The 21,899-nt window shown below is 34.8% G+C and overlaps 1 protein-coding gene and 1 long non-coding RNA gene across 7 annotated transcripts in view; one reads left to right on the forward strand and one right to left on the reverse strand.

Moving 5' to 3' along the window:
- Nucleotides 1-21,899, forward strand: part of how (protein held out wings) — an 85,914-nt gene that overhangs the window by 52,206 nt on the left and 11,809 nt on the right. For 4 of the 5 annotated variants that reach the window (XM_034972847.2, XM_034972846.2, XM_034972850.2 and 1 more), the window contains exons 3-5: nucleotides 19,311-19,427; nucleotides 19,890-20,030; nucleotides 21,258-21,363. In XM_034972847.2, the coding sequence (XP_034828738.1) occupies nucleotides 19,311-19,427; nucleotides 19,890-20,030; nucleotides 21,258-21,363 (364 nt within the window). Of the gene's footprint in view, nucleotides 1-19,310; nucleotides 19,428-19,889; nucleotides 20,031-21,257; nucleotides 21,379-21,899 lie in introns of all 5 variants that reach the window. The other variant, XM_034972848.2, reaches the window with a different exon arrangement.
- LOC138402880 (uncharacterized) lies at nucleotides 9,179-10,218 on the reverse strand. Of its 2 annotated transcripts, none has more exons than XR_011237210.1 (3): nucleotides 9,979-10,218; nucleotides 9,512-9,724; nucleotides 9,179-9,414 (listed from the first exon to the last, which is right to left on the reverse strand). It is a non-coding gene; the product is annotated as an uncharacterized lncRNA (long non-coding RNA). The 2 variants fall into 2 exon arrangements; XR_011237211.1 differs by having other exon boundaries at nucleotides 9,179-9,433.

Genomic DNA, 21,899 nt, shown 5'->3' on the forward strand with positions numbered 1-21,899 from the left:
CCGGAAGAAAAGTGTTAATGTTTATTGTACATTATGAATGGATTTTAATGAATGAATGAAAAGTTTGATAACATTATAACACCAGTGAAGCATGCAACAGATTTTATAGTCCACACGACAAAAAGGAATAAACCTTGTCAGCTTTAAGCTTGTCTTGTCACACCCAGTCCAAGTAAAGCTATCGTACAATGGCCACGACATTCTCCAACTGTTATTTTTAAAAGGGTTTTTGGTTCATTACGCCTTAGATTGAGATAAGTGTCACAGGTTGTAAGTTTTATTGCATTGGGGGACAGAATTAACTAGTGTTAGTCATATAAATAGAAAGACAAGGTTGGCAGCTTGCTACATTTGGTGACTTATGATGTCAGGGCGATCTCGTGTTACGACGAGTACATGATCTCGGGTGAGGCTTGCAACTTAAATGATCTTGCTCATTCATTGTAATCAAATGCTACAGTTTAAAATGATACGTCTTATTACAACTCCTAGCTTAGATAGATTGAGGTCATTGAACTAACATTGAGCTTTTGAACTGTAACATTTCGATCAACAATCCTTCTGGTCCAAGTTATTAAAGTTGCGAGCAAGAAATATCGCTTTTTAGTTGCAGTTAGCCAAATTTGAAAATCATTTTTGTCTGTAAGTACTTCAGAACATTTCAGAACATTCATGTAGAATCCAGAAAACAGTAGACTTATCATATTATCTCTATCTCCTATCTATCACAATTAAAGTAAAATCTTCTAGCAGATGCTGATGTTCTTAATACTTTTCTATAGCATTTAAATTGTACCTTCATATTTATATTTGGATGTGAATCAATCATCTTGTAATCGTTTAGTAACTGTACATCATCTAAAAGCCAGCTCTATTTGAAGTGTGCTCTATTTGGATATGAAGTCACCGACCTAAAGATTGGTTCTACCACAGAATCACCCGTAAGGCCCCATAAGGCTTAATCGATTCAGTTTGTCTCATATTTACTCCATGTTCTTTTTGATTGCAATTTACCTTTTATTCTAAATATCCCCTGCCGCACCTCAATTGACATTACTTCCTCTTATAGGTATTCCGTTATTTATTAATTTCTAACGTGATTCGTTGAGTGCTTACTGCGATTCAAGGAGCCATGGCAAATAACTAAAGACTCATAATAATTTCAATGAATGATAGTAACTGCCCAGAAGCTATTCTAGATTGTATGGCAGTCTTGTTAGCGCGCCGTTGGCGCCATCCGACTCAAGCCTGTTTCCTTTTAAGGTCATATGCGTTTGAAATTTTACTGATATGGTTTTATAGTGGAGAATATAAACGTCTAATATAACTAAATTATGTGATGACAGGTCAGAGTTATGAAGTTTGAGAAAATTTAATAAAAGATTCATAGGACTACCAGGTGGATGTTAATTTCATTAATTGAGTTGGAAACTAGGTTAAAGCAATCAAATAATGCAAATTATTTATAGATATCTAGATATTTAAAATGTCACGCAAATGATGAACTATTAATTATTTAGCTTGCTCAAGGAAAATTTAAACGTAATCAGTAAGCAAACAAGTCATGCACATTTTCTTCATATAATATAATATTTCATTTATATAATTGTGGGAATTCAACAATACGTTCATAAATCTTAAGATTAATTGAATCCTACATGGAATTGATTTGAGATCAAAGGTACCGTTTGAAGGAACATATTGTAATATATTCCTTGAAGTGTTCTTAGAATAATAGAAGTATTCTGAAATACGTAAGTAATTTTATTTTGAGGCAATTGAGTTTTCATAAAAATCTTCACCGTTCTAAGTTCTTACGTCCTAAAGAACAAAGTATTGTCGCTGTCCAAAATTTCTGTGTAGATCACTATAGAAGCCGACAATGATCGACATGATTTTTGCATGATTATAGTTACGACCTGAAGACATAGGCTACTTTTTATCCCAGAAAATCAAAGATTTCCCATGGGACTTTTAAAAACTAAATCCACGCGAACAAAGTAATGGGCATCAGCTAGTCATATAATATCTATGGGGATTATGCAAGCAATAAAAATTACGAATAATGTACAATTATGTTAGTATGAGGAACTACTTGAGATGCCAGTTTTAATATAAAACATGGTGTAGACTGTAGTCTCTGATTTTATTGAATGATTCATTATAATATGTATGTATTTGTCTTGTTTAGTGTTGAGAATCTACAATTCGCAAAAACCGAGACGTTAAACAAACGGTAACTGAAATACGAATAGGAATAAAACAGTGAGTGATATTCGTATGTCGGACACATTGTGGCAACAATGGTGAGACCTCGAGCACTGGAGGCCATGACTAATGCCACGAAATATGTTTCACTAGTGGAATTAGTGTACTTTTCGCACACTGTTTACGTTTTATTGACTTTGTAAAGTTTACTTCTTTGCGCTTCGTTGATAGGTTGATAGTTCATCTGATTGATTATTATTTATAAGTAAAACATTACCAACATGCTGTTATCAATTCTTTTCTCTCGGAATCATATCTGTCCTAAAATACATTTTGTAAGGTTCATATTTATTTTTGTTGGCATATCTAGTTGTTCAATTAAACTAGCTCTATCATCTCACTTAACCTTTTTCTTTCTCGTTTACCATCAAAATTGCTTACATTTTACCTCAAAGCTCAAGCTTCTACACTATTATGGCCTATTATGCATTCTTATGTCCTCTTGTGGAATGCGGAATAATGATTCATCTTATTCATTTTAAATGTAACGAGTATTTCTAGATGTAAACCACTTGGTCGATCACTTGTCTAATCATGATTCGAACTTACATCTATCAGGACATTAGATTCAATTCTAAATATTAGTTTACGACGGACGGACGCGTTTAAAGCGTTCGTTCATATGTAGGCCACCCTAATTTCGTCTTAATGACTTGTTTGTACTCGCGGCTCCGTTTCTCGCGTATGTTAGTTCGCTCTAAGTTCTAATGCTCGTTCTTCCGCCCAATATATTTTATTTATGACCACGCAATGTTGAAATAGAACCAAAATCAATTTAGCACAACCATTAGTGTTGCAGCAAGAACTTAAGGTATTTGCGAATACTCCCACGTTATGATCATTACCAGAAAGTTGGATATAAAACTCGATATCACTCTGTTGCAGTGCAAGAACAAGTAAAGTTTCCGTGTTTTCTTCCCTGGATAAAGTCTTATTAGAAAAAAGCTAACTTCTTTTAGCACTAATATCAAACTCGTACAGAATACAGAACTATGTAGTAGGAATTGACGATTCAATTAGCACTTGTAAATGTTTACTTGAATAAAAACATATTTTAACAACATTTACGAGTAGATTTAATAATGCGTTCGTCTAAAGTAGGCATGCATACTTTAAATTCCTCAAGTGTTTATTTGGGGTCAATAAAGCATAAATAATAGTTCGCCCTCGCATCGTAATATTATGAATGAAAATCTGTGTCTCATTCATTGTCTATCTAAAGTTTTAATGCACGGGCATCATTCAAGTGCAATCCATCATCTTGACGGTAAAAATGGTGCTGTTTAGATTAGAGACTGTGATATATTTCCCTTAATAGAAGCAAACGTGGGCCAAATGTAGCGCACAATGCCGCATAGTTGTAACGCATTATATGTACAGGATGTAATCTGACTTAATTCTGATAAGGATTCTGACTTTGAAATTTTTCAGAAACTTCATACTTTCATGAATGGTTCTGGGGTTTAGGTTACCTACTTACTGTTACACGTAGTTTGTTCGGTGTACTTACTTACTTCTTCCGGGTTATCGTATTTAGGCTGCATCATTACGAAAATTGCATTATCATCGTGTTCTGGAGTGGAGACCGCGTACCGGTAAGCACAGTATAGGACGACCTCCCTCCCGCTGGACCGATGACCTGAAGAAGGTGGTGGGGAGCGGTTGGATGAGGAAGGCGGAGAACCATGTTTGGTGGCGCGCTCTTGGAAAGGCCTATGTCCAGCAGTGGACGCAAACAGGCTGGTGGATTGGATTGGATTACGAAAAACTTAGCTGAGACCACAATCAAGCGTAAAACTTGTCATCGGTTGAAAAGTAATATCATCCTGTATATTGCGTAGGTACCTACACCGGTTGGTATATAACGTCGCATGCGCATAGAAATCAGGTTCAATCATAGCTGTATCAACTAGACGAGAGTTTGTTGCAACTTGTGAAGTCGTCTCACTGGTTTCACTGGTTGGTAGTTGGTACTGCACGTTTGAACGATGTGGCGATAAAATATAATGTACCTAAGCGTAAGTTCACACTCCAGACTTTTCGCTACAGCTAAAGATATTATAGCACCTGTCGCACAAAGATTCTCAGGTTGTGCATAAACTCTAAAATAATTGAACAGGTCTAATTTTAATGAGTTGTTCTTTTCAGCAGAAAATATTTTGAAATGAGGGCTCTTTTAAGACCGTTCAGTTTAGTTCAGTTTTTGTGTACATCTTAATCCCAATCATGTGCAGTTAATAATTATGTATGTAACACGTATCAATGAATAATTAAAGTTCTCTAGCTTGGCCACATTGTTGTCCTAGTACAGCTGGACCACCCCGGCTTCGCTGGAGTGGAATTTTTAAAAATCCTTTTTTAATTAATGGACAATTTTTTATTAACTTAATTAATTGGAGGACAATTAACATGAAAAATAACAAGCCCACGCTGTTAACATGTTAGACAGTCAGTTTATCCTTTTATGGTAATGCAAAGATTTCTAGTTGGTAACGCTGTTTTGAATATTTATCATAGATTTTAAATCAATCTATGTTTAATTGCCATCGCACCAACAGAGGACAAATTCTTAGTGTAATTCTGATATCATGTCACTGCATTAATTTTTTTCCTGTTTTTTCCATTAACTTTATAATGTACTAGCTTATGCTCGCGACTTCGTCCGCGTGGACTACAAAATTTCAAACCCCTATTTCACCCCCTTAGGAGTTGAATTTTCAAAAATCCTTTCTTAGCGGACGCCTACGTCATAATAGCTATCTGCATGCCAAATTTCAGCCCGATCCGTCCAGTAGTTTGAGCTGTGCGTTGATAGATCAGTCAGTCAGTCAGTCAGTCAGTCACCTTTTCCTTTTATATATATAGATTCGTAATAAACGTCTTTAATTATTGTTTGTAAATATTTAATTAACATAATTTATGTTTACAGCAGCTAATTCTAGTTAATTTAGATATTTCCTCGTTTTTATTACGTTGGAGTAACTGTTTAATTATAATCATATATTTATTATTATATTATTATCTTTGTACAATTTATATATATATAACTATAAGATGTTTGAGGTAGGTCATTGAGATAAATGTTAAAACTGCGCAGTACTCTATTTTCACGCTATCATATTTTGAGATGCAGTGCAAGTGCAATGTTCATCTAATTCTACAACAAGCTTCGCGTGTACAATTTTTTTAAATACAAGTTAATTTAATGGAGCTTTACACAAATATCATAAATCTCTAAACTAAGAGTTATACTTTTTATTCCGGAAAATCAAAGAGTTTCTATGGGATTTTTAAAAAACCTATGTCAGTGCCAATGCAGCCACGGGCATCAACTAGTTAACCATAAAAATGATGGCGTTTCAATCATAGAAAATGGAGTGCACCTAGATCCGATTTTTTTAGGATTCTGTAACTAATAATATGTATTAATAAAAATATGGAGTTGACATGCGTTCCATTACAATTACCTGTCAGTTTAAAAAATTGCAGGATAGAATTTTACAAGGCACGTTTTTGGTCTAGGCAAAAGCAATGCATTTGCGTAGCTAACAACTAAAATAGAAATACGAAATATTCCCCAAGCAGTGTGTGCTTTATCATTCACGAGAGCAAGCGTCAGCAAAAGCTGAATCGTACGAAGATAAAACAGTTTAGGCTGCGAAGGAAATCTAGAAACAAGCAATAATATTTCACTGTAAACAAATGCGTATAAATAAATATGTTGAATCTATTGCTGTAGCGCAGTTCCTTCTTGCTGTTACATCGTAGTTTGATCAGTAGTATGGACGGTAGATTTAGGTTTATTCTGATAATTTAGTATGTATACAAAACCATGATAGTCTAGTGGTTACGACATCCGCCTCCTGTTTGGAAGGTCAGGGGTTAGATCTCTAACTTTTCGGAGTTCTGTGCGTTTCAAGAAATTAAATATCACTCGCTTTCGGTGAAGGAAAATATCGTGATGAAACCTGCATGCATGAGACTTCTCCATAATATTCTCAAAGTTGTGTTAAGTCTGCCAATCCGCACTTGGCCAGCGTGGTGGACTATGGCCAAATCCTTCTCATACTGACAAGAGACACGTGCTCTGTAGTGAGCCGGCTATAGGTTGATCATGATGATGATACATAGATTAATAAAGCTGCCATTAGATCTTCCTGTTATGCTTTATGAAAAAACTCCTTATTTCCAAACTTTTGTACTCAAAACAATGCTAAATACCTACTTATGATAAATACCTACTTGGTACTTTACACACGTAGTTATGTTAATTAATACAATACAACCGTTAATTTAATTTTTAAATTTTGAATGACTAACTTTATATTATAAAAGAAACTAAATATTAGATATACAATATAACTAAATAATACATTTTTCGATGTTTTACATCGAAAAATGTAGAATAATAAAAACTTAATGTAGGTACGAAAGTTTTTTCATCACCACGACGAATAAAGTTTTCAGTAGATTCAGAAATAAAAAAAGCTATAAAAACTAAAAGCCATCTTTCTCTAAATCAAAATAATTATGGCGGCTCAAACGAACGACTGTTTTGTAACAGTTGTAGTTATACCACCGTGAGTTATAGCTTTCCGCTAAAATTGTAGAGGCGGCGTCGCGGTTAAATAGTCTTCAAATAAAACAAACAACAGGAACTGTAGGGTTGTCAGTTATTACCTTTAGAAAGAGATAGCGGTTTTGTAGATCGTCGTTGTCTGTCGTTGAGACCGACAAAACGTCACATAGGTATGAGAGACAATAGAGCGTTGTCAAAGCCGAAATCTCATTCTAAAGGTCGATGCACATTATTTTCTGCCGCTTTCGGGGTTCGGCAATTTTAGTATATCTAGTCAGCTGATAAAACAAACGAGCTTTCGAACTTATCCTATTGTAATACGAGAAGAAGAAAGAACTTCTCGCCAATATGATGACATTTGTTCAAGAGAATACTATAGAACCCCTGGCCCCGGATTCTACCCCACGAGACATCGACAGGGTGACATCGACGTTGAACTGTCAACTGTCATCCAGCGCCCAGTCCCACGAGCCGTCTCATCGATTCGGTGTAGCTACAGTTGTTAAGTCGCCTTTATTAAAAAGTAAATCAGGAATGGGGTCGAACTGTTCCTTGGTATTAAGCCATCAACTAAGCAGTAAACGCACTGAGTAGGTGATACGTTAATTTCCGTTACATTTATCACACACATCGCGAAGTGCTGCACGAAATGGCAAACGATGAATCATAGGCACCTATTTTCATAGCACTCGACTGTATTTCTAGATTTAAATACCCGTTTTATTACATCACTTACGTAAACATGCTAAAATCCAAAACGATAGAGGCGATTCTATGTCGCTGAAAATTATTTTCGATTCGTCCAGCTGTCACGATTGTGTTATTCATGTATCAGTGAACCTTATTAAAATACTAGTTTTCAAATAAAAAATACCTACTTACAAACACTGAAATAAAGTGTTATCGAGCTCAGAACGAATGTGTGACGAATATAATAGATTATATTTTAAGAATATATTCGCCATCACAACTAATTTTGTGCTCAATATTTTTAAAATATACAAATATTTAGTATTCATGTTGCATTAATAATTTATTTGGCGCCTAGTATCTAGCCCTAAAATGTTGTAACGGTTCTAAAATCTAATTTAACTATAAATCGGTAAGTAAATGATAATCAGGTAGGTAGATATAAACAAATCGTTAGTTGTTATTATATTGCTTAAACCAATTGTAGTTGAAAGTTAAATCTTATATTTCAACAATTTCATTCCACCCGGGCATTACTGTAACTAATAAGATTAAGCAACTTATTAAGATTAAGAAGACAAGATACTCATTCAAACCAGCCATAGACAACTAAAAAACGCTATTTGAAAGAATAGCGTAATTATCAAGGATTGGTGAAACGTATATAAGTTATCCAAGAGTTAATGTAACGGTTAATTTTATTCTTGGCATAGTTATTCTTGGATAACAGCATCGTTGGTGAAATTGGACCTCAGTTACATACTATTTTATTTACATACTTTGTATATATCACCTGCATATTTGTTTCGATAAGACGTGCATACAGAATTGATGATTAGATTGCATATGCACTTGACGGGTCGTAGACCATAACCTTCGCTACATTATGAACGCCCTAATCTCTTATCAGCAAAAGCAAAGCTCGCTATGTGAAACATTTAAAAATGAAATTTTACTTAAGTAGGTATTTGTTATAAATATCACATAATAATAATATGTGAACAGTGATTTTAGTGAAGTTACACGGAATTTGGTTATAGAAAAATGCGTTTTTTAATACAAAATTTGCTCTATTAGTTATATTGTGAGCACTGATATAATATTATGTAAAATTTGATCTTAAAAAAAGGTGTTTTTTAATACTTAGATTAATTTATCCCCCTAACGTCCAGTAGGGCACCTTAGGTCCTAACAACTTGTTTGTTATTGATACTGTCACTTTTCGACAACCGCATTATGCTCTTACCAAAAAGTGCCGGGATTAAGTACGAAAACCAGTCAAGTGCGAGTCAGACTCGCGCACCGAGGGTTCCGTACTAAAGTCGTATTCTTCGACATTATGTATGATAAGTAAAAAAAGTATGCAGAAATTTTTTAAAAAAATCTGTTTTTGCATGTAAAGGTAAAGCCCTTCTATATGATAACCCACTTGGTATAATAATCTTACTTTAAAAGTAGAAAATACTAATTAATTTTTTGTACCTACATGACAACATTTTTTTTGTGATCTAACCACAAATTCCTGGTCTTCGAATTTTTCCCTTCTGATGTTATAGCTGTTTTCCGGTCTGCTATAAGACCTACTTAACTGCCTCATGATTCTAGGTAGGAAGTAACCTGTAAGGTTTCTTGACAGACACGACATCCAGCCAGACAGAGAGACGACGAAGTGATCCTAATGGTTCCTTTTTCCTTTTGAGGTACAGAACCCAAAAACTAAATCTGTTTAACATCTGTATTCTGTACTTGTGCTAGTTGAGCTTACATTGCACAGTTCCCATTTTCGGTGATACATTAATATTTTATTGGTTTTACTATAATGGTGATAAAAAAATCAGCTCAATCGGTTGAAGATAAATTAAGTTGCATGATTCCACCTGAAACATAATTACATACCTACATTGCAAGCTTTTAAAAAAATGTCAAAATACATACAAAGCAAACGACTAAATATAGAAACCAATGTAAACTCACCTTGTCCATAATACAGGAACACTGTAAATACATATTATTTCGTATCAGTCGGTCGGTGTCAACGGTGAGAGGTCAAGCGTATGACGTGACGTATCTTAAGCAATCGTAGTTCATCTATTTCTCCGTAATTCTCATGCATTTCTTAGAGTTTTGTTGCATGAGTGTCTTTGTGTTACCTACGACTGTGGGCTAACTATAGAGTCCAGGGTGCACCTTAAAAATTAATAATAAATACCTATAGTCCGCAACAGGTTGAGATCGCAATCGGGGTTAGAGGCGGGGGGACGACCCGCACACCCGCACATCACCCGGGCGCGCCTTACCGGGTTGCCGCGGCTGTGCGGGTATGCGGGGAGTTCCTTCCCCGATTGCCATCGCAACCTGTCAACAAAACATCATATAGGTATGAGTGACATAGACAACGCTCTACAAAACTGAAATGTCATTCTAATGGCCGATGTACCTACATTACTTTCTGTCGCGTACTGTAAGTTTATTTCGATGCAGGCTTGTCCCATTCCACAACTAAACTGTACCATTATTAATTTCTATGGCATCAAGTCTGGTATGCACCTACAAGAGCCAGTATTGTGTAAGGATTTGTTCTAGTCTCTGTAGTAAATTTTATCTGTGTGTCAGCTGGCGGGTCAATAAAGATCAAACTCAAGACCGTGCATTTTGAGGTCATGTATCATTCTGCGCTTCTCGTTATTACCTTGTCTGATTAGCGATTTGACTACTTTCATTCATGTTTACGCGACTGCCAAAAAAAAGAAGTGTAAGTAACGTTTTCATAGGGTGATTCACGTCTTCAAGATGTTACTTCTTTATTCCACTACGTTAGCAACATGCGGGAAAGCCATCTTGAATCGATTTGTATAAATGCGGGTACCTATTGATGGTTTTTAAGACAGTCTCGTTCACTCGAGACTCGACGACTATTAATGTTTTTTTGTGTTTAGGTCGCCATTTTGATTGTGTAGTTGCAATAGCAATTGTACACTAATCAAGTTTATATTGCAGTTAGGTTATTACAAAGAGTGAAACTTTCGATAAACCTCTATGCGTGATGAATATCCGCGCGCAAGTTCAATAAGAGAAGACATTTGAATTATTATTAATGCAAAATATAAAATATATTAAACAGCTAATAATACCCTGCTATTCTATCTAACTCTTTAAACTAACTTCTAAATGCCTGAACAGTTTTAGATGTATAAGATATCGTTAGAATCCTTAAATTACTCCGAGTGACACTGGCTAAAATATCTTTAAAAACTTAATAAGGCAGGACACTTGGATCACTTGTATTCATACGAATATTCGAGTTAGTTATTTAGTCAGTATAACTTTCTCTAAAAAGTTTATAAAAGTCGTTTAGTAATATTCAATTAAGCTTTAAAACATCGTAAGCGCGATTTAGATTTGTGATGATAATATGATGATCTTGGATGAATGATGATGATTATGATAATATGACGTCTGACTAGCACTGAACACCAGTTATACCAGCTGTCACTTTTAACTTTTAATTATTTTTGATCACTTTGCAATAACACCATTATCATAAAATTTGGTTTTAATAACCAAATCTACGATCAATCTAACCAAATTAATACAACAATATATTATCAACTCAATTGCGAGTCGATTAGAAAATTTTCAACGATTAATATTCGACTTTTTTACTTTATTGATCAATGTTTTTGTCTTGTTTATCTAATATTTTGTGTACAATAAAGTATTTCTATCTATCTATCTATCTTTCTATCAATAGTGACGAACTTTTAGCAAATCACTGAGACGTAGCAAGGAGTGCCGTACTTAAAGACAGTCAACTATACCTACTTAATTTAGCTATTAGGATATTATTTAATAGTAGGATAATTATATACTATGCAAGATATAAAACCACCGTCAAAACATGAAATTCTCACTTTACGACTTTAACACTTCCATATGAAACTGTGTAACAGACTTAATTAGTTGTTGTGTTTAAACCATCTGGCGATTATCTATAGACGAATAATATTTTGTGAAACCCATAAAAAACCCATAAGTCTGTAGGACGCTTCACGTTTCATATAAATAAAAGAGAACAATACCTACTAACTGAAAAATCAAGACTGTATTATACGGCGAAGTTAATTTGTGTCTACGTGGTTATTTTCATTAGGTACCTACGGTAAAATTGTTTTCATCATCCTTACAGTTCTTTTCTCATATTAACAGGTCTCACCGAACAATCTCCTTCGTGCCTTCTCCATAAACGTGACACTGGCGAAACACTCTGTGCCTAGCTGGCACACCTAAAAGCCAATAATTGGGAATTGAATTGAATTGATCATCAGTACCTACTTAACACATTGTTGAACATAACATCTTTTGTGTTCCGTATCCAATAAATTCCAACTACATTTTAGTTTATGTTTTTATATTTTTATCTAGTACCTACATAACTGAAATCTGGTCTTGAATAGTGCCACAGTTTATAGATCGTAAAACTATGATAGTGGTAAAGAAAAAAAGGATGTTCGACTAGAAAAATTAATAAAAAAGGGAGTTGTAAGTTTGCTGTAAATCCTGAATTCTGGCGTTATTATTAATCTGACAGTTAGATGTATAAGGTGAGAGGTGGCCGTGATGAACGGTCGCTTCTGATCAGTGCCTCTTCTCTCATAATATTATTAGATAGATATAGGTATTCATTTCAGTACCTATCGCCTATGTTCGGCTTCGATCCAGTAGGTACCCCTATCGTATTCTGTCCAGTATTAAATATCATCATACCAACTCTGATATAGCTAGTAGGTACTAAATCACAAGCTTTCAGCCGGCAGCCAGCTGTCTAACAAAACAGATTTTGCAATTTTCATAGACGCGACATAAAATTTCATTATTACCCGTCAATACTAATATACTTTTTTCATCCTCCAACGTCTGTCTCTTAGCCAAACCAGTAATTAGGTTAGTAAATTTGGAAGCCGGACATAGCACATTGCGTCCAAAGCATCCGCAACGTGTGAATGAACAAGATTTGTGCCAAAACCAAAAAAAAATGTCGAAGGCGTTACAATCCGTCAGGCTATTTTTTGTTCTAGTGTATATATACTGTGTATTAGGGTTTATTTTGAAACCTATTTTTGTTTTTAGGGTTCCGTACCTGTAAAAGAAAAAAGACCCCCTATAGGATCACTTCGTTGTCTGTCTGTCAAGAAATATATGTTTCTTGACAGGAACTTCCCGTTGACCTAGAATCACGAAATTTGGCAGGAAGGTAGGCCTTATTGCACACGTAACGGAGAAAATTACAAAACCGTGAATTTTTGATTACGTCACAAAAAAAATTAAATGTGTTCATGATCAATTAATTAGTATTTACACTTTCGAAGTAAGAATAATATACCAAGTGGGGTATCTTATGAAAGGACTTTACCTGTACATTCTAAAACAGATTTTTATTTATTTTATGCATAAATGGTTTTCGATTTATTGTGCAAAATGTCGAAAAAATACGACTGTAGTACGGAATCCTCGGTGCGCGAGTCTGACTCGCATTTGATCGGTTTTATTTATCGCTACGACAGCATCTCTCGTCTCTTTTCTATTGACGTAGTTAGTGCGATCTTCAGTCGGTTGGCTAGATATTGAAGGTTTCATAATATACATATCTATCAACAATAGATTATAACTCTGCAAAAATCTGAAAATAACAAGATTTATGAAATCATCATCATCAACGGCCAATAGCTATGCATCCAATATTGAAAAAATACAAGCGTTTAGTATTTTGTCTGTCATTTATTTTATTAACTCCTTTAGAGCCTCAATAGCTCAACGGTTGAGGAGCGGACTGAATTCCGAAAGGTTGACGGTTCATACCTCACTCGTTGCACTATTGTCGACCTACTCCTAGCACAAGCTTTTCGCTTAGTTGGAGGGGAAAGGGGAATATTAGTCATAATTAACAAGGCTGAATATTTCTTTAAAAAAATAAGAAAAAAAACTTTCATTTTTATATTCGTATTTTCTTCAAATAATGGCCAAGTATAGAAATAATCTTATTAGAATAGAAATTACATCAACTTTTGTCAGTATCCACCCGCAAAGTCAATATTTTGTCTGAAAAGTTTCAAATTAGACTTTCAATTACTGTATTTAACGATTGTCGTGCCAATTTAAAACTATTAACTAAAACTTCGTGACTGATGCAGAATACAAAGCTTGTTAACCCATTACTCAAAACTGAATATAATTAATAGGTCTAAAGTAGGTATAATTTCCATTAAATGTAAAATTCATAATATCCAAGCTAAAAAAAGGAGTTTTTCTCCTTATTTGATATCTTAGCTGAAAATTGAATCTTGATTTAAAATATTTTCAATAAATTTTGTAATAGGTACTAGGTAGGTACGTACCTACTAAGACAGTTAAAAATAAGTAGGTACCTAGAAATAAATCGTTTTAAGTTCAAAGTATTTTAGTTAGGTACTTGCAAACTGTAATTTTCAAGTTACAGTTGACAGATAAAGGTCATTGGCTTTCCTATTCTTAGTTTGGACGTATTATATATGGTTCATGTGTTCCTACATAAGGGAATGTATCTACTTACGGTTATATAAATAAATTAAAATAAAGGTTTGCAGGCGCACCTATGTTTGTGCATAAATAATACTGATATGGTGTAGTAGGTATGCTTTATTTGCGCATAAACATTAAACAGTACCTAGTAGCACAATATACATATTTCATAAGTCAAAGCTTGCTTAACACGTAACCAATTCGAAATTACATTTTTTTCAAAGTTTCAAGCTATTATAAAGATTTCACGGAATGAAATATTATCTCAAATTATAATTTATAAAATAGATAAGTAGGTAAATACATGGAAAGCCATATTAATCGCATGGTTTGTAAACATGCATATTATGTGACGGCTAAGTTGAATTCATTATGACATAAGACTTCCATGTATATACTTGTAGCTTAACTTTAAATGGCACTATCGCCCACGGCACATATCGGTAAGGCACGTCGTGACTAATCTGTACATTACTCCACAACAATACTACTCTTTGAACGCTACTAGCAAAGTACACCTTATTACAATGCAGCAGTTACCAGAATCCTGATTATGTGCAAAATATTAGCGTGACAGATTGTAGGGCAATTATCTGCTAAGAAATTAACCCATCTTATATTGCAATAGAGATGGTTAATACACCTGTACTTTTCTAATGAGTACCTGCTTACTAATCAACTCGATCAGTAGTGGTCAATAGTTAAAAATTAAGTAGGTACATTAATTTTATAGATAAACCTAACTTGAATCACGAGCTCATATTCATGCGTGAAACTGCGGTAGGTAAAATTATAACGTCCAATAAATTTGCTTATAAATCTGGAGATGTTTTCTTTTCAAAACGTTTTATATATCCATGAGTATAACTTTGCAGAAGATCCAATCTGAGAAATCAAAACAGTCTGAGTAAGTGCATCGCACATGTTTTTATGAAGTCGGGAATAGCTGAAAAAACACAAGCGCTTTTAAAGGGTAGGTATCTTTTAACAATCACATCGTTGATGATACAATGAACCGCATTAAGATTTAAGATAAAATACCGTACACTTCAATGCGATTTGCTTATGAAATCAAAGTTTATAATAGCAAAGACTAAAAACAAGTTACCGAATCCTGTGTAGATGAACTCAATTAAAATATGAGGGCACTAAATTAGTAAGCTAAAGTGGAAATAAAAACTGCCTTAACAATACAATGAATTGCAGGCTAGTTTATTCCGGCGATTCTTCTGCTTGAGGCAATGTACTGGATAACCAACCCTTAGGTATAACATTTTTATGGTTAGTAGGAAAAAGTCATTTTGGCTAAGTACCCAGTAAAATGGCTGAGGTTAAGCGATAAATTATAAAACATTTATTTTGCTCAGTAGCAAAATTCATTCTCTAAAGGACAGTAGTTATCTTCAAAGTGTCTTTTGTCCATAGTAGAATCAAATTTTAGGTATAAAATAGTCTACGCAACTTGTAATACTGGCTCAGGCTAAAATACAATTGATGTTTATCGATTAGATGCGCCGACGGCTTGGGCGTTTCCAATGTAGGAATGATTACTTATGTAAGTACATTTATAAATCCAGTTATTTACATAGTGGATCGATATAAATAAAAATTAAACACTTAAAAACAGATTTTGTAATATAATAAATGTTATTTCTGTTGCAGCGTATTTATCAATTTATTCATCTAAGTCTGTTTAAGAAAATAATTTTTAAAGCATAAATACTGCGTCATCGATAGCGTGTAAAATCAAAATAATCGAAATGTTGTTTTAGAATCAACAGACGTCCGTTGCTTGAGTAAACATATGAAAATGGAGCATGAATTTTAGATTGCTCAGTTGAATATCCTTGGCGTAGGTATAAATTTTTAGGAAGTGTTTCCCCGCAACTAATCTATAACTCTTGGGAGTTGAGGCACAACGGATATATTATCTTGTACCAGCTGTAACACTAATTCAAATTGAGTTATGATCAACTGGGAAGCATTTAGAATGCCTAACCTACATTCTGTTGCGACCACCGTGTTAATTGGTACTGAGCAATCAGCTATGACCGTGGCGACCCCTTTGCCACGATTTATTATCAGTCATCTATTCAGAACCTCTTAATCTTTCTTGCATTGCAGCGTATTTATCTCTAATATGTATTCATTCAGACCCTTTTCATATCCTTTCACACAGTAATATCAATACTAAGTAGTACGTGAATACAATACGAGTCAAGGAAACAAGATCAGTAACTTTTTGTAGGTAAACACATCTCTTTCGTTATCATTATCATTTCGCATTAGTTTTGTTTAAAAAATATTTGATTTTAGTCATAGACTTGAGTTGAAATATACAAAAGATTTCAAGCATCATCTTATTTTTATTTATATCCTGTAACACAGTTTTTACTTCCTCAGAACTCTGGAAGCAGGGGCCTCAAATCAGTTTGTTAAATGATTAATACATATTATATGTTTTTAAGATTAATTTATAATTTATTAAAGATTACTAAAAAAATTAAATGTTCGCTTGGGCGTTGTTAAATACCGTTGTAAATTACGATCCCTGTTTTCTAAAATACAGTAATCACTTTTGTCATGAAAATATCAACTGGTTGTGAGAAAACACATGTGGGCGCGTGGCCAAGTAGTGCGACGCTATTTCAACATGGCTGCTGCTGCTGTGGCTTCTCGTTCACCTCAGCTTTATTCGCACTTGGGAAAAATAAAGTCGGTATTGTTATTGACAGGCGACAGACGTTTAGAAGTTTACGACAAAAGAATCGTCTGTGTGAATTCCTAATTTATATTTGCCAGACATGTTGAGTAACGACACAAGGTGTTACGTAGATAAACACAATTTTTTTATTAGACTTTATTAAACAGCGGTGATAGTGTAGAGGAAACCTGCATGCCTGAAAGTTCTCCTTAATGTTCTCGAAGGTGTGCGAAGTCTACCAATCCGCACTTGGCCAACGTGGTAGACTCGACCAAACCTTTTCATTCTGAGAGAAGACCCGTGGTCAATGGTGAGCATGCTGTGTGTTAATCATGATGACGATGATATATTAAATACCCGTCGGTGATTTTCCCTATGCTGATTAATAGGTAAATGCTTATTAATCTGCTCGATAATACGAGTCTTAAGCTTAAGCGCCGTAAATACTTAGTTATTAGTAAGGACTATGTAATATATTTGCGGCGCTTGCGTTTGAGACTCTGGGCGCATGGTCATCGGACACGAAAGCTTTTATAAACATCTTGGCCCAAAAACTGATCGAAGCGTCTGGTGACCCAAGATCTGGTGCTTATTTCGCTCAACGATTAAGCCTTGCCATTCAGCGAGGTAATAGCGCCAGTGTATTAGGCACAATGCCCATAAATGACCATTTGGACGGCGTATATTTTTTGTAAATATATTTTTTAGTGATAAGTTTTTTTTCCCACATGTAAATATTCCTTTATACCGATTATTTATAAATAAAGGTAAATGCTATCTAAATTATGAAAAGAATAGTCCCGACTCACTGATTGATTCTGTAACACCCAGCCGTTACCCTTGCGCATCTAGAAAACTGATATAAACCTCTATGCAATAGAGGTTCTCTTTAAAACCTAGGCAATTAATAAGGCCGGATTTTTCAAAATTGTCACAGGCGCGATTCCGCGGGATCGCTAGTATTAAGTATTTATAACTATAGGAAATGAAAATATTTGTTTGATTTTTAAACGGACAAGCAAATATTTTTCAAATAATACCTACAGAGTAAGCCGAGATATTGATAGGGCGTATAAAATCTAACATGAAAGAGAAGTTTCATAACGATTTCGCCATAATCTTATGACCATCAAATAGAGACATACTTACTCCATGTTATTTTAGCTGTACAATTTTCTATAAACTCGGCTAACACGAGGCTAACACTAATAGAATGAAACTAGTTACTAGTGATACCTATACAAATCATTCTTGAGTACAAAATATTCCCTTAACCTTATTGGTTACGAAAGTTTCAGTAGGTAATTATTTCATTTTATTTTAACAGTCTTTTTGATTGCTAGGTGTGTTGATAAATCAGTCAGTCAGTCAACTTTTCCTTTTAGACTATAGACGTCCGCGTAGATATGGTTTTTAAAAATCCTGTAGGAACTTTGAATTTTCTGGGATGAAAAGTAGTACATTACAGTATATTTCTTTACGTCTATATTCCTTTTGTCATGGCTAGGGTTTGGAATATCTACTCTACCTAGATCTGTGTTTCCTAACAGTTACCTATAATCCTAGTATTTTTAAAACAAGAGTGAATAGGCACCTTATAGACAAACGCATCCCATCTTAGGCCATATCATCACTTCCCATCAGGTGTGATCGTGGTAATTTATTCTATATCGTTCTCCAGGTTTTTAACTAGGCATAACCATGCAAAAAATCACGTCGTTCCGTTGTTCTGTTGCACAAATTGAGTAGTGATGTTTGAATTGACAAATGGTCTGAAATAGGCAATAGATACCTACTATATTATCAAAACTTGGTTATTCAGTGTTTTCGCATTTTAAACATTTTCCTTAAATTACCCATTATATACCGTAACGTTAAAATTGTTTGTATGCTGCACTTAAACAGTTGCTGCAATAAAAACTTAGTTATTAGGTACAGCAACATAGTATAGTAACTAAAATATTTTAACTAAAAGCAATAACAACTATTCAAATAATTTACACGCTGTCACACGAAACAATCCAACGTGACACGTGTGACAAAACTTTAGGCTTAATTTTATCCACGATTTACTCCTAAACATTTCGAGATTCACCCGAAATTACGAACGCGAGACGAGAGTATGGAAAAACAACTGCTATGATATTATGTGTTCCTTGGCTCTATTCCAGTTGTTCCATTTCTTACTTTGTAGACGGGAGAATGATAGCCGTTCACGGTTCGTATACGTCGAACTGACCACGGCTTTGATGCTGGAGAATGAGGTTGTGGTCTAATGTTCTGTGTTCGTAATGTTCCCGTGTGAAACGTGCTTGCTCCAAGCTAGATTTCTGCATTAACGCCGGTAATTAACCCAACTGTTACGCAGTTAACGTTCAAATACAAGGCAGCGTTTTGTAGGTAATCAATGTTTGTGTATTTTCCGGTATGCGTTGACTTTTCTCGAACACTTATACCAGTAACTATTGTTGAATGTGTAAAGATATTTAAATTTGTTTTCTTCTTCTATTACAGTTCAACTTTGTGGGAAGGATTCTTGGACCCAGAGGTATGACTGCAAAACAGTTAGAACAAGAAACTGGATGCAAAATTATGGTCAGGGGCAAAGGATCTATGAGGGATAAGAAAAAGGTAATTTTTTATCATACTCATGAATGCCTCTTAGCTTTAGAATAAAACCACCCATCTTTACAATGTTAATCTCTTTTTTATTATATTTCACGCAGCATCAATCGGAATGCAAGTCAGGTTTATTTATACAATACTTTTTACTAAGATTCCTCAGAATCATGCGTCAAGTAAATTCGTAAATTCCATGAAGCTTCTAAGATCCTTTTAAAGGATTTAACGTGTCAGTATTTCAAATTAATTTTGCGCTATATGTTTTGAACTTAAAGACTATCTAGTAGTATTAAGTCATCTTAAATCCTGTTATATTTCGTCTTTATTCATGTTTACGAGCGTTTTTGAAGCACTATGCATTCTTGGCACTGGTGTTCCTTTTTCTTACGGAATAATTTCGTTCATATAAATCGGGATAAATGTCTTCTATATATTACGTGTCCAATGATTTACTGTTTGGGCGTATTCCAGGAGGATGCGAACAGGGGGAAGCCAAATTGGGAGCATCTGGCTGACGACTTACACGTCCTGCTCACAGTCGAAGACACGGAAAATCGGGCGAAGATAAAGTTGGCCAGAGCCGTTGAAGAAGTTAAACGCCTTCTAATTCCTGTAAGTTTCCCATATTTCGGAATGTTTATCCATAATCTTATAGTACGCGACAGGTCGCGATGCCAGCACACCCGCGCAGCCCCCGTGCTAATTCGGTGAGCGCGGGTGACATGCGCATGACTTTTTTTAATGCATAATAGTTTTTCATTTATCGTGCAAAATATTGAAAAAATATGACTGTAGTACAGAACCCCCGGTGCGCGAGTCTGACTCGCACTTGGCCGGTTTTTATGGAAGAATCAGCAAATCAGAGCACTCGAGTGATATTATGCGCTAACACAACTATACACCACAGATAAACATCACCAAAGTCACACCATCCATAAACTCTCTGTAATCTGTTATACAATTTTCGATAATTATCTTAATTCATGTCACTAAATTATTTACCTTGTTTACTTCATTTCTTAATCGTTTCTACTTTCTACGATGAAAGAGCTAGATATAGGTTCTTTATTTATTACATCTTATAATAGAAATAGTCTTGGAGCTTCTAATGAATTACGTCTACGACCGAATCTTTTTTTACTAGACACCCAAAAATCTTTGTTGTTAGAGCCAACGTTCCCATTTCTCCAAGTTCGCTCGTGTAAGCTTTAAAAATATTATTATCTAGCTATTTTCTCTCTCTTAATACCGTTAAGTATTTCAAATTGCACTTGCCGTTCATTAAAAGAAATAGGTCATGGACAACATTGGATAGAAGCCGACGTTACTTTGCAGAAGTCCATGTTACACAGGATCGAAAAATTTGCTATGATAATTCGCTAAAACAGACTAATCTATAGGGCACAACGTGCAGTGCCCTTCCAGTGCTAAACATGCAAGAAAAGCAAGCCAATGAAAATGTGCGCAAGATAGGTGTAGGTTCCAAGATCCATCTGATATTTTATCCAGCATGCTTGGGACATTCAGGAGTTTTATTGTAAACTAGCTTATGCTCGCGACTTCGTCAGCATGGACTACAATAATTTCAAACCCCTATTTCACCCCCTTAGGGGTTGAATTTTCAAAAATCCTTTCCTAGCGGATGCCTACGTCATAACAGCTATCTGCATGCTAAATTTCAGCCTGATCCGTCCAGTAGTTTGAGCTGTGCGTTGATAGATTAGTCAGACAGTCAGTCAGTCACCTTTTCCTTTTATGTATTTAAAATGCTTAGGACATTTAGGAGCTTTAATGGAAATTAATAAAAGTTTCTCTATAAAGTATGTCATTTGTTTTCAGCAAGCAGACGGTGAAGATGAGCTAAAGAAGCGCCAGCTCATGGAACTGGCCATCATAAACGGCACATACCGAGATTCTACCACGAAAGCCGTTGTGCCCGTCAACGGTCAGTGCCTAATAAGTATGGTCCCTTTTATGTTTTGTCACTAACTTACTTTAAGAGCTCACTTAGTATTAAATATTATTATAAGTATTTTAGTAGGAACTCTTTACTTATATCCTTTTCCTGGATGCAAGCTATCTCTGTACTGTACCAAATTTCGTCAAAATCGGTCAACGGATTTGCCGTGAAAAGGTATCAGACAAATATAAGATAATTTTGCATTTATAATATTTGTATGGATTGAGCTAAGATTAGTACTATAAAAAAGAAATTTTAAATTATTTTTATAGCACCAGCCATTTAAAGTTACTCGCAAAAGCTCGTTTTTCAAGATGGCGGCTGACGTAAGCCCCAACCTCAATGTTTTTAAACTTTATTGGTCTGTAAAGTAACTAACAAAATGGGTTTGTTAATAATATTTTACATTGAAATAATTCACGATTAGGTATGTTATTTACATTTTTATTGTTTTATATTTTATCATGTAAATATCCGTGTAGGTATTCATCTTTGTGATTAATATTTATTAATGTTTAGGT

Source organism: Maniola hyperantus, chromosome 10 (assembly GCF_902806685.2).
Source record: "Maniola hyperantus chromosome 10, iAphHyp1.2, whole genome shotgun sequence".
Taxonomy (NCBI): Eukaryota; Metazoa; Arthropoda; class Insecta; order Lepidoptera; family Nymphalidae; genus Maniola; species Maniola hyperantus.